Source organism: Piliocolobus tephrosceles, chromosome 5 (assembly GCF_002776525.5).
Source record: "Piliocolobus tephrosceles isolate RC106 chromosome 5, ASM277652v3, whole genome shotgun sequence".
NCBI lineage: Eukaryota > Metazoa > Chordata > Mammalia > Primates > Cercopithecidae > Piliocolobus > Piliocolobus tephrosceles.
Genome location: NC_045438.1, coordinates 22,355,791 through 22,373,091, shown reverse-complemented (window position 1 = coordinate 22,373,091; position 17,301 = coordinate 22,355,791). Strand labels below are relative to the sequence as shown.

Below are 17,301 nucleotides of genomic sequence, written 5' to 3'. Positions count from 1 at the left end.
CTCTTCCCCTTTGCCCTCCTAATCTCTTACTAGGCTAATTTCTTCTCATTTCTCATACTCTTAAATGTCAGTTCTGCCAAGGGCTCTTCCCCTAACAAACAGATTAGATTAGGTCATTTTATACATCAACATTCTACCTTGCATTTTTTCTTCATAGCAATTTGACTCCCTGCAATTACCTACCTTTGTAATTATTTGCTTAGCATCCACTAATCATTAGCTTATTGACATCATGGCAACAGGAATGAACTCTATCTTGTTGAGGAGAGTCTTCAGCACATAGCAGGTGTTCTTTCTATATTCTTGTGTAAATAAGTGATAGTTAGGGAGAATAATATTAGATAAAAGAAAATGAGTAAGAGGAATATTAAAAAGGCATGATTGAAAGAGCTTGGTGAATAAATGAAAAGGAAAAATAAAAGAGAAAGACAAATTGGGATGAGTCTCATGTTTCTAGCATGGATAATGAATAAGAATTATGACTAAGGTATGGGGTAAGATTATGACTTAAATTTTAGTCTTGTGTAATAATTGATGAGATCACTGCTCATATTAAATTAAATTTTATTTTTGCTGAAAAGATTTGGTATTTTCTAGTCTTATTCCAGTATATTTTTTAAAACATCTAGTGTGGAATGTTTCCGTATAAGATTAATACATACCATTTAGGTTGATTGTTCTCTGCTTCAAGATCAGAAAATTATCTCTCTATATTTTCATCCTCATATTTCTGGCATCCATCCAATATCAAAGCCAGGCTCCTTTGGCATATGGCATGATAATTTTTTTAAATTTTCCAATTATTTCAATTAAGGATTTGGAAAAGCTGACGGGTATTATTATCTTTGCAATCAAACTTGGTTTGGGTACCAAGTTTGTGCTTGGAGGATATGAAATAAAAATAGAAATAAGAAATAAATCTATAATTATCATGAAGTTTAAACCCCTAACTACATAAAATCTCAATCCAGTTAAAGGAAGATTCCTAAAAGTAGCAGGTAAGTTTTTGACATCAAAAATTGCCATGCAATCATCTCCTCATTTATTCCTGTTATTTAGATGAAAACTATTTATCTGTTTCTTTTCAGTTACACACAAAGAAAAAGAAAAAGTAAGAGAAAAAGAAAAACCTGAAAAGAAAGGTATGAAGTTATTTTTATTACTGTTTTAACACACTGATTCCTTTCCCATTGACTTCCTACTCTTTACATTCAGATTTTAGATGACCACGCAGTTTTACAAATTAAATTAGGATTATTTTCTCCGACTAGAATCTGAAAAAAGGAATTTCTGAATTGAGATAAATACTTAAGGCTGTTGTACTCAGTTACCACTTTACTTTCCAGAAATGTTGTGTCAGTTTTTCCTCTGGCAGTTTTCAGACTGCCTTAGACAGCAATGAGGATACTATATCAGAAATACTTGTCAGTTTGATAGGTAAGAAAGTAGATGTCGTTATTGTAACTTGCATATTTTGATTATCTATTAGATTGCTTTAATTTCTAATTGTTATTTATTTATGTAGAATAGATAATAAGATCTAATTGCTCTACACATAAAGATACTTTGTGAAAAGCTTCCTCTCACCTTGCTCCCAGCCTAATGATTCCCATTTCATGCCAAACTCACATACTCAGAGTAAACCACTCCATAAATTTTACATGCATCCTTCCAGAGCTTTATTATGTGTTTTCCAGATAGTACATGTTATTTTTCTTCCTATTTTTACACAAAATCTAGTATGTCCTATAACCTGACTTTTACAATTTAACAATACATCCTGAAATATTTTCATATCACTAAATATTGTTCTCATTCTCTTTAAAAAGCTGCATAGTGTTTAAATGAGAATGTTCTTTGTCTGTATTTTTTCCTGTAATTAATTGTTTTTTTGTTTTTTTTTTTTTTATGCTTCAGTCTGTTTTATTGATTTACTTGCAATTTTATTATAAAGCTACACTTACAGCTCTATAGTAAGTTAGTCTGGGTCTCCAGGTAATACACTTTTTCAAATTTATTTTTCTAAACTTTAGCTACTATAATGTCTTTGTTTTTGTTTTCGTATACATTTTTTTTTTTTTTATTATACTTTAAGTTCTAGGGTACATGTGCATAACGTGCAGGTTACATATGTATACATGTGCCATGTTGGTGTGCTGCACCCATCAACTCGTCAGCACCCATCAATTCATCATTTATATCAGGTATAACTCCCCAATGCAATCCCTCCCCCCTCCCCCCTCCCCATGATAGGCCCCAGTGTGTGATGTTCCCCTTCCCGAGTCCAAGTGAGCTCATTGTTCAGTTCCCACCTATGAGTGAGAACATGCGGTGTTTGGTTTTCTCTTCTTGTGTTAATTGTTAATAATTAAATTAATAATTGATAACTTTTTCCTGATAGTTAATTGTTAAAGTTAATTTTATTTTTTATTTTATTCATTAAGTTCTTCAGTTCTAGGATTTCTGTTTGGGTCTTTCTTATGATATCTCTCTGTTTACTGAATTTCATGTTCAGATTGTGAATTATTTTTCTCCTTCCTTTGTATTTTTTGTGTTCTCTTTTTTCTTTCTGAGTTTCCTTAAGATTATTATTTTGAAAGGCATTTCATAGATTTCCCTTTTTTGGAGGCCTGTTACTAGAATGCTATTGTGTTCCTTTGAAGGTATCGTGTTTTCTTAGTTTTTCTTTCTTCTTTTAAAATTTTACTTTAAGTTCTGGGATACATATCCAGGTTTGTTACATAGGTGTACATGTGCCATGATGGTTTGCTGCACCTATCAACCTGTCACCTAGATTTTAAGCCCTGCATGCATTAGGAATTTGTCCTAATGCTCTCCCTCCCCTTGCCCCCAACCCCCTGACAAGCCCCGCTGTGTGATGTTACCCCCGAGTCTATGTGTTCTCATTGTTTAACTCCCACTTATGAGTGAGAACATGCAGTGTTTGGTTTTCTGTTCCTGTGTTAGTTTGCTGAGAATGATGGCTTCCAGCTTCATCCATGTCTCTGCAAAGTATTTTTAACCACTTACTATTTATAAGTTGAAAGATTCAAATATGGTTTTTAGCGATATATATATCATGTGTAACTGTTCATACTGCCCATTTCTCCTAATGATGTGTGTGTGTGTATGTGTGTGTGTGTGTGTGTGTGTTTTGGATATGTATACCCCTTCGTTTATAACTTATTTTCAAATATTTTTCTGACTTTGTTTTACAGTTAATATTATGCTTTCTGTCTTTGTGAATAGACATGTGTGAGTTCATATATGTGTGTATGCATGTATGCATATGTTTAGATTCTTGAATTTTTAGGTGGTTAGATATGCTGATATTTTCTTGTGGTGTTTCTGGCTTTGAGTCTTCATTCAATAATTAATTCAATAGCCACTAATATTTTCCTCAAGTTGAAAAAAGATTTTTTTGTTTTGTTTTGTTTTTGTTTGTTTTGAAACAGAGTCTCACTCTGCCACCCAGACTGGAGTTCAGTGGTGCAGTCTCAGCTCACTGGAACCTCTGCCTCCAGGGTTCAAGAGATTCTCATGACTCAGCAGCTCTAGTAGCTAGAACTACAGACATGTGCCACTACACACTACAACTGGTTAATTTTTGTATTTTTAGTAGAAATGGGGTTTTGCCATGTTGGCCAGGCTGGTCTCGAACTCCTGACCTCAAGTGATCTGCTCACCTCAGCCTCCCAAAGTGCTGGAATTACAGGTGTGAACCACAGTGCCCATCCAAAAAAGATTGTTTCATATTTTAAATGAACATTAATTCCTCAAAAATCCATTTCAATGTATGATGTGAAGTAAAATTCTAACTTAATTTTTGCCATTGTTTTATGGTGGATTGTGTCTAAGATAACTGGGCCAGATTTCAGCTGATTTATGCATCCAGAGTATGCATCGTCTGCTGAAGTTTTTGTTTTGTTAAACACTCCAGTTAGGTAGAACACATTACGACATGTAGGAATCAGATCAGTTGAAATACATTTCAATATTTTTTATGTATATTTACACTTAAAAATACCAAAATCTCACAAATCACCACTAAAAATCTTACTCATGTAACCAAATGCCACCTGTACCCCAATAACCTACAGAAAAAAAAAAAGAAAATTTCAATTAAATAGTTGTTGTTTTCTTCATGTTTATTTTCTTATTTTCTTATCATATTTTCTTCATATTCAATTTCCATGAACTTCAATACAGCCATCTCCTTTCTCTGTTCTAGAAATAGGTGACCGTTTCTTGTCTGCTATTGGGTTAAGCAGAATTATGAGCACTAGGTTCTGTGTATTCTGACTTAATGAAATGATCTGCTATTCCTTGTGATTTTTTTTTCAAACTTCACAGTAGCTAAATGTTTTCTATTAAAACAAAAAGAAGTTAGGAATTTTTGCCCTTAAATTATAAGTGCTGCAGAAAAATGTATTCAAATTGAAAAGCAGAAATAAAATGCTACATTGTAAGTGCTCTTTTATTTACCTTATGCCAATTAAAAGATGTTTACTTTTTAGGAGATATGTTATTATAATGTAATCCTGTGATCTTATGTGACTAGTGCCTTGCTTAGCCTAGCATAATGCTCCTTTTGTTAACATTGTCTAATATGTTATGCATAATCCCAAGTGGTAGTGGAGGTGGCTGGTAGTGGAGTGGTAGTGGAGGTAGTGGAGGTAGTGGAGGAGGTAGTGGAGGCAGGCCTGAGTGGGGGAGAGGCTGAAACTCTGGAGGAGGAGGCACCTGGTCTCTCAGCAACTCTGCATCTGTCAGGGACACTGGTCTTCAACTGAACCATTAGGCTTTCTAAGGCTTAAATCATCTCTCCAAGATCCTGGAGGGCACTATTCAACAACTGTATTTAAAAATAATAGATTTTTTAATACATATTTTAAACATTTCTTGATAATGTAAGGAAAGCTGATGCACATTCTTACTATTCTTGTTATAAGTTGGAGAAATGGAAATCTGTGGAACTAATTTTTTCCTCTAGTAATTCAATACATACACTTTATCAACTGTCCAATTAAATCTCATATTTCACTACTTAATTTTCATAGTTTATTTAATTACCATTGTTATTCTTGAAAAAGTAGTATGTAAATATTGAAAAATGTATGATTATTTGGTAATCTACCAAACGACACAATTTAATTAAAATTTAAAAATAAACATAATGATATATTTTTTGACAAATTCTTATAAAAAATTTTCCCTCTCAGTTTGTCTTCCCTGAAAGCTTTATCTATTTGCAATAATGACTTGAAAAAGAGTGGATCTGATTTTCAAAAAGCTAAATCTTAATGCCTAGACTTTTACATTGAATTCTATACAACTGTTATTACATTAGTAACTCTATTTCTGAATTAGACTTATTGATGTCATAAATTTTCAAAATATTACATACTAGGTTTTAGCACTTACGAAACTGAGGTCAAAAGAAAGCTTGGTTTTTGAAATCTATTAAAACTGTGTACTAATGTAAAATTTTCTGTTTAAGCAACTCACAAGGAAAAAATTGAGAAAAAAGAAAAACCAGAAACAAAGACAGTGGCAAAAGGTAACTTTTCAATTTATTATTTCCATAACTAAATTCTTTTTACTTTGAAAGATTAATTTTTGGGTAACAGATAGTTGGATATTTGTAAACTTTTATCATTTTATTTACATTAAAAAGTTAATTTGGTCTTACATTTACAATTTAATATCTAAAAGAATAATTAAACTGAACACTTACTAGAGAATCTCAAAATGTGAGAGGACAATGAAGAGCTTCATCATATGAGGTAGACAGAATTTTGAGCCCCGTAACCTTCATTCACCCCTTGGTGTCATCCCTGTGGCTATGCTATATTACATGGCAAAAAAAAAAAATTGCAGAGGCAGTGAAGATTGTTCTAAAATAGGGAGGTTATCCTGGATTATCCAGGTGGGTTCAATGTAATACCATGAGTCTTTAAATGTGGAGAGATGCAGCAGACAACAAAGAGATTTGAAGTATGAGGACTTTTGCCCATTGGCTGGCTTGCAAACGTGAGAAAAAAATGAATTCTACTTCCATGTTGAATAAGCATTAAAGCCAATTCTTTCCTCTAGTCTCCAGTAAAACACAAAGCCTAGGCGACAATTTGATTTCAACTTTGTGGGCCCCAAGCAGAGAATTCAGTAGAGCTATGCTGAGCCAACACTTTGGAATCATAAAAACTGGAAGATAATAAATGTATTTTAATTTATTTAATATTGTATTTTAATTTAAATGTAAAAATGTATTTTAATTTATTTAATATTAATTTATTTAATAATATTTAATTTATTTAATATTATTATTTAATTTATTTAATATTTTAATTGGCTAAGTTTGTTGTAATTTGTTACCATAACAATAAAAAAACTAAAATAACATATTTGGTTCACAATTTTTCACCAGTATTATACCTTGAATTTGATTTTAGAATACTCAAATTCAGAATTTTCTTTTTTAAAAATTCTTTATTTTCAATATTTATAGGTACATAGTAGTTGTACATATTTATGGGGTACATGTGATGTTTTGATACAAGCATACAATATATAATGATCAAATCAGGGTAATTGGTATATCCATCACCTCAAACATTTATTATTTCTTTGAGTTGGGAATATTCCAAATTCACTCTCTAGTTATTTTGAAATATACAATAAATTATTGTTAACTACAGTTATTCTATTTTGCCACTCAGCACCAAGAACATATGTTGAGGAAAGGACAGTCTCTTCTATAAACTGTACCAGGAAAACTGGGTATGCAGAAGAATGAAACTAGACCCCTATCTCTCACCATATACAAAAATCAAATCAAACTGAATTAAAGACTTAAATGTAAGACCTGAAATTATGAAACTACTTGAAGAAAACATTGGGGAAATACTTTAGGACATTGGTGTGGGCAAAGATTTCTTGAGCAAGACCTCAAAAGCATAGGTAACCAAAGCAAAAATGGACAAATAGACAACTTCTGCACAGTAAATTATTTTCTTGTATCAAAAAGAAAGAATTGGCTGGGCACAGTGGCTCACACCTGTAATCCCAGCATGTTGGGAGGCTGAGGCAGATGAATCGCTTGAGGTCAGGAGTCCAACACTAGCCTGGCCAAAATTGTGAAACCCTGTCTCTAGTAAAAATGTAAAAATTGGCAAAGTGTTGTGGGACACACTTGTAATCCCAGCTACTTGGAAGGCTGAGACAGGAGAATATCTTGAAACCTGGAGGCAGAGGTTGCAGTGAGCTGAGATAGCGCCACTGCACTCCGGCCTGGGCAACAGAGTGAGACTGTCTAAATAAAAACAAAGTGGTCATACATAAATCTTGATCAATATTTTTACTTTAAAAGTTTGAGAACTGAAAGTACCATAATATGCCAAATATATTCATTAGTATATCACTTTAATATTATATATTTTGGCATATTGAATGACAAAATTTTTCTGTATTAAATTTATCTGCCAATTACTAGAAAAAAATGGATTTTATTTGGTAATTTAATCCTATTCCCTACATTTAAATTTCTCCCTTATTTTTTAAAATATACATTTTAGGCAATCAGTTAGAAGCCTCAATTTAGTAGTTTTAAGAAACTACCCATTTAGGTAAAACTTAGAAGCATTTTTAAGATTTAGTTTGTTATCTACTAAATGTAAAATAATGAGATATTTGAAGCAGATATATTTTCAATAAATCGTCCATTAGATAACCAAATATCATTTTATTAAATTTAATATGGATGAATTGTAAATTGAAACATTTTTAGAAGATAACATGAATTTACTTTCAAGATTAAATTACAGTAAATAAAAGTAATTTTATTTTGTTTCTCCTGTTTCATAGATATAAGTGAAAATACATTTTGCATATATATAATTTATTTTCATTACATATACATGAAATCTTATGTGATAGATGTATGAAATCTAGTGAACATTTTAAAGATCACATAAATTAATTGCCTAGTTCAACAGATGAAGAAAGTGACCTCTAGAGAGAGAGAAAAAAAATTTTGCCAGGTCATAAAACTACTTTATGATTGGGGTAAGACTAAAAACCTAGGTGCGTTAAATATAAATTGAGTATTCTTCACAAAAATAATTAAATACATGTCTTCAAGCATCATAGTTTTTCCAAAAATTTGTTGAATACTGCATTAGTTACACATTGCTTTGTAGAGCATTACCACAACATTTGAGGCTTAAATCAATGCACATTTATTATCTCACAGTTTCTGTGGATCAAGAATCTGGGCATGGCTTAGCTCAGGCCTCTGTTTTGCAATCTTACAAGGCAACAGACAAAGTGTTAACTAGGACTTCAGTCTTATCTGAAAGTTCAACTGAGGAAGCACCATTTTTAAGTTCATTATATGGTTGTTAGTGAGATTCAGTTCCTTGAGGACTACTAGTCAATCAGTTCCTGGCTGGCTGTTGGCTACGGACCGTCTTTAGTTCCTTGACATATGAGTCCTATGAACATGACAGCTGGCTTCATTAAACCTAATGAGAGAGAAACAGGAAGACAGAAATTACAATTTTATCTAGACTAATCATGGAAGTCGTATTCAATCACCTTTGCCATATAGCAGCAAATTCCTAGGCCAACCCATATTGAAGGGAAGATGATTGCACAAGGATATGAATGCCACAAGTTGGGAGTCACTGGGGGCCATCTTGAGTCTGCTTGCCATAAATACTTTCCATTTACATATTGACATCATTCTTCTGAGGGAGGTACACATGCACATACACACACAAACATACATATATATGTGTATATATGTATGCATAAGTATATATGTGTCTGTTTACAACATGCATATGTATGTGTATGTGTGTACACGTTTGTATACAGTATATACTTTTTATTTTTATTTTTTATGTGTATGTATTATGTTATAAGAAATTAATAGAAAGTGTTCTTTATATAATAGGTGGTTTCTGGTGAAACAAAATAAGATAAAAAATCATAAGCCTTCTATGTCACATTAAAGATAGAAAAAATTATAAAGTATCTTTGAAAGGTGTGATCAGTTAAAGTAGAATCTCCCTTTGAAGAGCTGTGATTTCCAGAGGCACTTGCATAGAACACAGCGTGTTTCTTGCTCTGTGGCATACTGCTTGCTGAAAGGCAGTCATTGGTTAGAACACTTCATGGATTCCTCCTGGGGAAGAGTGGACCTTTAATGTCTACCTTGATACATATGTAGGACCCCATATCCACTGAGAAAACTAGCCTATTTCTGTAGTTCATTAAAAATAACAAAGACAGGGTGGAAGAAGAAGAAGAAGAAAACAATGATGAAAAGAAAAGTTGAGTGAGGTGAGCCAAGTTTGGGCCAGGCTGTCTATTTGATGTGGATGTCAGTGTGACCTCCAGATGTCTGTGTGTTTGATGAAGTAAGAGAGGTTATTGTTGCCTTGGTCACTTTCAGGAAGACATTTTCTCACTTTCACATGGTTCATGTATATTTACATCTGCCCTTATATGTCTTAAAATACATTTTTTTGTATACATCTTTTCAGGTTAATATTAATAAGTGTGAAATTTATTATGATTAGAAATTGGGTTAGTCATTCTGATTCTACTCTTTCTACTCCTGACTCATTTAGTTGCACCATCTTTGATAAATGGCTTTTTGATACTTAGATTTTTCAAATGTAAAATAATAATGAAATAGCAATTCTTGCTGTATGTTAAACTTTGAGCAAGTTCTAGGGAAACTCCAAGAGCTCTAGACATGCAGATTATGCAGATATAATATTAGAAATGTTTATGTACTTATTTTACAGAATTCAAATTCTTTTGCTCAGTGTTACTTATCGCCACAGCTTCCATAAAGGAAGAGGCAGCTATAGTGGCGATTCTTTTTTTTTTTTTTTTTTTTTTTATGCAAAGAAACTGAAGCAAAGATAAGTTAAGCAGTTTGCAGTTCTTTATGGAATGAGAGATAATTTTGTTATTTTCTGACTCCCAACATGTGTAGTATGTTTATTGAGGGATATTGTTCTATTTAATACTTTGTCATCAGACATTCTGAATCTGATGCAGTAGCTAATGGATCATGCTAATTCCAAGATCTAATGAAATATGCTGATGTCATTTTTTTTGATTAAGCCATTTTGTTTTCCATTTGACAAAAGTCATGAATAAAATGCCTTCCTAAATAAAACCGGGTGATTTGAATACCCATGGCAATACTTTTTGTTTTTTTCATTCCTTAATAAAGTTCATCACTTAAACTATTTTAGGGAAAAATCAGGAAAAGTATTTTGGCACAAAACTGAAGAATATCTACTCAACTTAAAAGTAAATAGAAGTTGGGTGTTGCTTTAGTTTCATGATATTTTCTTTATTATAGCCACATCATTGTTTAGTTCTCACTCATTTTTTTCTAGTATGAGGCAAAGTTATCTATTTCCAGGGTGAAGGTGATTGAAAAGTGTCTAAAATAGGTTGAAAATATTTTATTAAAGTCAATAATTATAATGAATTGGCTATATATGTGGTTCTACCTCTTAGAAAATAATAATTGCCCACTTATAAATTATAATGGCGTTAAAAATAAATCTGAATTTCACACATCTATAATTCCATACTACAAGTTAAGGTTAAATCAACTGTAACTTACAAGGAGTAAATAGCTGTCATTGAGAGTAAGCAAATATAGCAATTTCACACAAATTAGTATAAACAAAAAAAAAAGCTGTCAAATTTAACAGGTTTAGACAAGTTTATTTCTAAACACATATGTACATATGCAGTCTCTATATCACTATATTATACATATGATCTGAGTATAGTGGAATATTTACTCTCTCCTTCATCAAAATTGCTAATCAAGTATACATTTATCCTGTGTTTTCTCTGAAAAAAGCATTGTGCTAGACAGTATGGTGATACAAAAATGAATAATAGAATTCCTACCCCCAAGCACTCTCTGTCTGGTAGGGAAGACAGATAGATCAAACTATCTATAATTCAAGATATATAATGAAGAATAAAACGTATACTTTAATAAAAATTCTGGCAAATGGAAGCTCAGGGGAAGACATTATTAATTCAATTGGGAGAGGCATTTTTTTTTGCATATGAATTGACCATGAAGAAATTTAATCCCAGTACTTTGGGAGGCCGAGGCGGGTGGATCGCCTGAGGTCAGGAGTTCAAGACCAGCCTGACCAACATGGTGAAACCCCATTTCTACTAAAAATACAAAAATTAGCCGATCATGGTGAATCATGGTGGCACACACCTGTAATCCCAGCTACTCGGGAGGCTGATGCAGGAGAGTCACTTGAACCTGGGAGGCAGAGGTTGCACTAAGCTGAGATCGTGCCATTGCACTCCGGCCTAGCAACAGAGCTGAGAGTCTGTCTAAACAAAAACAAACAAACAAAAAACAAAAAAAGAAAGAAAGAAATTTAAATATGTGGAAAAATATAGAAAATATAGAGAATTCAGTCTGACAATATTTGACACATGGAAAAATACATAAAATATTCAAAAGAAAGAAATCCGTTCAGTAGAGAAATAAATTTTTGGAAAGATGCTGTAAGATGGGAGATAGGAGGAAGTCAGATAGTACAGGGTTTTAATTTTGCTATGCTAAAATTTATTCAGATAGTTTTATTATTATGCTGATTTTTAGAGCTCCAGCAATTAGCTGTGAGCCCTGGTCAACACAAAGTCTCTAGAAGTGTTTTTAGGTGAACATATAATGAGCTATATGAGATTGAGGTGCTGTTGACCATTGCAGTGAAACTTTCTTCCCAGACAGACACTAATAAACATTCCAGTGTGGAATTCTGGAATGATTTCAATTTAAAGTCCTCTGCAGAAAGTTGCTGGTTTCAGTCATAGAAATGTTTGAGTTTACTGCAGGAAAGAGCAGAAATGAGCAAAGGAGGTTTAGAAATGATTTACAGGAAGAAGAAGAAAATCCCCTGAGTGTAGTCATAGGAGCCACAAAGATGTTGAAAGTTTAGGGACATGTGAAAGCCCATCTCTACTAACAATGCAAAATTAACCAGACTTGGTGGCAGGAGCCTGTAATCCCAGCTACTTGGGAGACTGAGGCAGGAGAATTGCTTGAAACTGAGAGGCAGAGGTTGCAGTGAGCCAAGATCATGCGATTGCACTCCAACCTGGACAACAAAGCAAGACTCCATCTCAATTAAAAAAAAAAATTGCAGTAATTGGGTAATATTTGTATGAGAATTTTATGATTAAACAATATTGAATAACGTGTATCATAATTCCCTTTCTTAAAAATTCTCAATACACTTCAGCTTTAAGAAAGTTCAAGTTAAATGACCAGGTTAGCTTATGGTTTCCAAATGAATTTGGTCATGAGAATACGCTCCAGCACCTAATACAGTATCAACATCTTCCTGTAAATATCTGAAGTATCTGAGAAACAGTGTTTTGGGAAGTGCTGGCATAGTCAATTAAGTGCAGTACCACCGATGATTTTTGTTTTGCAAGCTAACCAGCATCTGGCATTATCATTTTCATTCTCTTAATGGGACCTTCTGATATTATCTTGGCTTAGCCTGAAATCATCATTTAGGGTACGAAAGTCAAGAAACCTGACTTTCATCAAATTCTTTTTTTTTTCTTTTTTTTTTTTTTTGAGATGGAGTTTCGCTCTTGTTACCCTAGCTGGAGTGCAATGGCCCAATCTCGGCTCACTGCAACCTCTGCCTTCCGGGTTCAAGTGATTCTCCTGCCTCAGTCTCCTGAGTAGCTGGGATTACAGGCATGCACCACCAAGCCCGGGTAATTTTTGCATTTTTAGTAGAGACGGGTTTTCACCATGTCAGTCAGGATGGTCTCGATCTCCTGACCTCGTGATCTACCCGCCTGGCCTCCCAAAGTGCTGGGATTACAGGCATGAGCCACCATGCCCAGACTTCATCAAATTCTTTAACATGAGTGACAATAAAGGCTCCACAGTACATTAGCAAATGACATAGAGGATTCCAACATTGCAGTAGAGCTGCTGTGGTATATAGTGGATATGTGTAGTCATATATAATAAGGCATGTCCAATAAAGGATTCCAACATTGCAGTAGAGCTGCTGTGGTATATAGTGGATATGTGTAGTCATATATAATAAGGCATGTCCAATACGCAGCATCTATTATGAACAATTTTCCACACATTATGTGCTACATTATTACTGCTTTTTAAAAGATGCTTGAATGATCCACAGACTAGTTAATTTGCATCCCAGTTCCCTATTCCAAAATGCAGATAATATCAAATTAAGAATATATGTGTGTAATATATATATATTCTAATTTATGTATCTATTCATACATATTTTTATTTATAGCCCTTTGAATTTCTCAGGATATGTTTAAGGACTTTAAAAACTAGTAGAATTATCGCTGACTTAAGATGAATAGGAGCCAATATCTCAATTTCTGCACTTTCAGTTTTTCTAAAGCCAAATCATAGAGACTGTATGTCTCTCAGTTATCCTCTAATGGATTTTATTGTTTTATTTCTGTTAGTCAACACCAATGCAGATAATTTTACACTTGCATTCCTAATTGTTGTCTTTAAAAAAGACTTTGTTGGCATTTCAGTTTCTTGAATGACCCTTAAGATCTTTCAGTTATAGAGCAAAATGATCACGTGCTTATAAAAGGAGACTACTTCACTGGACTCTTTGGTATGGCCATTGTCTTTCACTGAACATGCCTGTATATCCATCCACTGCATACTACAAATGCCTCCTTGTTGACATGCTAAGTTACTATTGCCTTAAAAAATTGTCATGTACAAATTAAGAGCCATAACACTTTTAGTAGTCTATCTAATATAGCACTTTATAAACTATAAAACTCTGGTAAGTCACAAGTGTTTATGTTAAGAACAGTATTTTTCATTGTTTTCCGTTCTTCCCTCTTTCTTTTCCAATTTTCCTTAATGACATAGTACAGATGAAACATTATATTTGTAAATAAACAAAAATATTTCAACATCTCTTAACTTTATACAGAACAAAAGAAAGCTAAGACTGCAGAAAAGAGTGAAGAAAAGACTAAAAAGGAAGTGAAAGGTGGAAAACAGGAGAAAGTGAAGCAAACAGCTGCAAAAGTAAAAGAAGTACAAAAAACACCATCAAAACCCAAAGAAAAGGAGGACAAAGAGAAAACGGCTGTGTCAAAGCATGAACAGAAAGGTAAACATTCAGAGCAGGAAGCTGCCGGAGGTTCTAAGAGAATATTAGGCAAGAAGCACATGCAGTGAAATTTAAAGCTGAGAAAGACCAAAATCAGATTTCAAACAGGGGTAAAAGACATTAAAGTAAATATATCAGAAAGGAAATACAGTACATTGGAAATTAATATTTATTTATAAAAATACTAAAATGTGTTCACATATCTAAAGGGGCATTTTGAAATATTTTTAAAAGGGGTTTGGAGGTACCTAGCATCCAAAATCATATAAAGATTGGGGATAAATGTTGAATTTTTGAGATATGGAATGTCTATTAAGAGGTGGAATAAAGATTGTATGTGTCATACTCTTTGGAGGAAAGTGGTCCCCCAAAATGACAGCAATTCCTAAGGAGTTTGTTAAGGGGCACATATTGGCATCATATAGAGTAAATATCGTAAAAACTATCCATACATTACTGTTGCATTGGCAAGAGCACATCATTTAGAATATACATCAAATTTTTAAATTTATTTAATAGGCAAGATGTTATAGAGAAGACAGCTCTTAAGATTCTTTTTCAGTTTCCATTGACTAAATTTCTAACTTTAGAAAGCTCTGAATGTGACATATTGTGCCACTCTTCAGCAAGAGTGATGTCAAACTTACATCCCCACTTTGCAAAAATATAGCACTTAAATGGAGGTGGAATATAAACCTGAATTTTTTTTTATGGAAGGTTGCTATGTGAATATACAGAGCTGAAGGGTTAGGAGGGCAACTAAGGGTCTTATTGTACCACATCTCTGGCACTCGTTGACTCTTTCTTTTCCTAAGTCCATTCCTGACTCCAGGTTGCTATATAATCCTGAGACTCCTTTACAGAATACGGGGATCTAATATGTAGGGACTATTCCTATAACTGATGTTTCTTAGAGGCATTGCAAAACCAAATTTTTCTTTACTTTGTAGAACTTTTGATTAATGTTATCTAAGGACTGTGTCAAAAGAATTGGTTTCTATTAGATTTTAGTTTAAGGCATCTTACAATTTTGTTACAGAGCAAGCTATTTAGAGGATGAAACTGCAATTAATTTTTCCTCATTATAAGGGACAAGAAATGAAATTTACAATCTGCTCATACTGTATTTTCATCTTTTTTCTCTTGAATTTGCATTTGTAAACTTTGATTCACATGTAGTATTTGTCAACTCTGATTTATACGACAAAAGATACATATTTTAAAAAGGAAAGAGTTTTTCTTTTTTTAGTGATCTACAGACTTTTTAATTCAGATAATTTTAATTTATTTAATATTTTAAGTTATAAGTCATATTAAAATTTAGGAACTCTAAAACTTTTTCCAATTTTCAAGGTGATTGTGTCACCATGAAAAAAATTTAAAAGGTAATTATTCTATCAAAATTATGTCATTAATGAAATATTTTGGTAGGAAAAAATAAAGAGAAAATACATTGAATACAATATTTTACTGTGGTTAAAAAAAAAAAAAAACAGCCGAAATAATCTTTGGATTCACTGATATGATTACTTAGATTCTAAAATCCTTTACACTTTAGATGGTTGTTCGAAAAGAAAAATAATCACATGAAATCAGTAAAAACCTACAAAGTACATTCTAATTTTTAACCATAAATACATAATGTAAAAATTGATGCCAGTTATATTTGGAAATATCAAAATACTTATCTAGCAACTAGGAATGTGAATGTATTTTTTGATGTTAATTTTTCATATCTTTGGGGATTTGGGAGCCATATTTTATTGATAAAAACTCATCACCAGAACACTTTAAAATAATATTTATTTTCCAGGCCACAAATATTGTATTTCATTTCTATCAGTAATCAGATTTATTAAAGACAGCATTATATTACCATATCCATTTTCAGTCTACTATTTTTATTTCTACACAAAGAGCTATTTATCTATTAAAAAGACATTCAAATATCATTTAGAGTTAAAAACAAAAGCACAAATGTGATTTTATTGGCTAAACAATTGCAATTGCTACAGCAAGTCTCAGTATTGAGAACAGTTGCCATCAATTATATAAATGTGTCATTAGGTAAGTAATCAAAACTTAACCTCTAATGGCAGATCAGACATATAAATATGTCATTTTACTTTTCATTTATTTTTTACTAAGTAAAGATTTAATTAAGAACATTTTTAAATTAAAGAAAACTAATTACATTATGATTTTAACTAAGCAAGATAAACAAAGATATAGTTTTTTTTAAAATTTCTGAGGCTTTGGTTTTGAAAATTTTATATGATGACTCAGTGTAACTGTTGAGTTAGCTTTTTGGGCAAGAGAATACTCATTCACATAGTTAAATTAGACCTAATATGTTTGAGGTATTCTTTTCACATAGATTTGTAAATACTTCTTTTTAAAGAAACAAGGCTCATAGGTCCTTCACTCACTTGGAAACAGATTTTTTACATGGGCACATGTTTATTAGTAATTATTGAATTACATAGTATACATGTGAATATATTCAATGTAGTTACTCTCAATATTGTATATGGAAATAATACATCTCTTTTTCTGCTTGAAGCATTAGGGATAAGATGCATATGTATATACACACCTACCATAAACACACACACACACATACACACACACACAAACACAAATCAAATAACCTAGTTTTTATGAACCCATCTAAATCTGTTTATATAGAGTAGGAAGAGTTGGCATAATCAGACATTGCTCCCTAGTTTTCTGATGACCTCTGGGAGGTCCGTGGGGAAGGAAGAACAATTTTTCCAGCTGCCACACACTTTGCTCATTCATTCAATCTTTCCTTCTTTTTAAACAACTATTTAAATACTTGTGGCAGGCAGAGAAAGTATAGCTAAAGTGAATCTGTTATAGAGCACTGGACCACATGTGCCCCATCCTCATTAGAGGTTTCATAATTTTTTTTTATTTGTTTTTGTTGACACTCTGCACCCAGAATGTATGTTCCCTTGGTTACCACTCCATAGGGAACGCCAACTAAGTATCCTTTGAATGACATGTATCACTGCTTCCTGAGGATCAAGGAGAGAAATGGAGGACAGCATGTGTTATT

At 32.7% G+C, this 17,301-nt stretch overlaps 1 protein-coding gene across 1 annotated transcript in view; it reads left to right on the top strand.

Moving 5' to 3' along the window:
• TRDN (triadin) overlaps window positions 1–17,301 on the top strand; it is a 410,542-nt gene that overhangs the window by 113,033 nt on the left and 280,208 nt on the right. Inside the window, exons 6-8 of the mRNA XM_026455003.2 lie at window positions 1,089–1,142; window positions 5,501–5,560; window positions 14,037–14,219. Coding sequence (XP_026310788.1) covers window positions 1,089–1,142; window positions 5,501–5,560; window positions 14,037–14,219 — 297 coding nt within the window. The remainder of the gene's footprint in view (window positions 1–1,088; window positions 1,143–5,500; window positions 5,561–14,036; window positions 14,220–17,301) is intronic.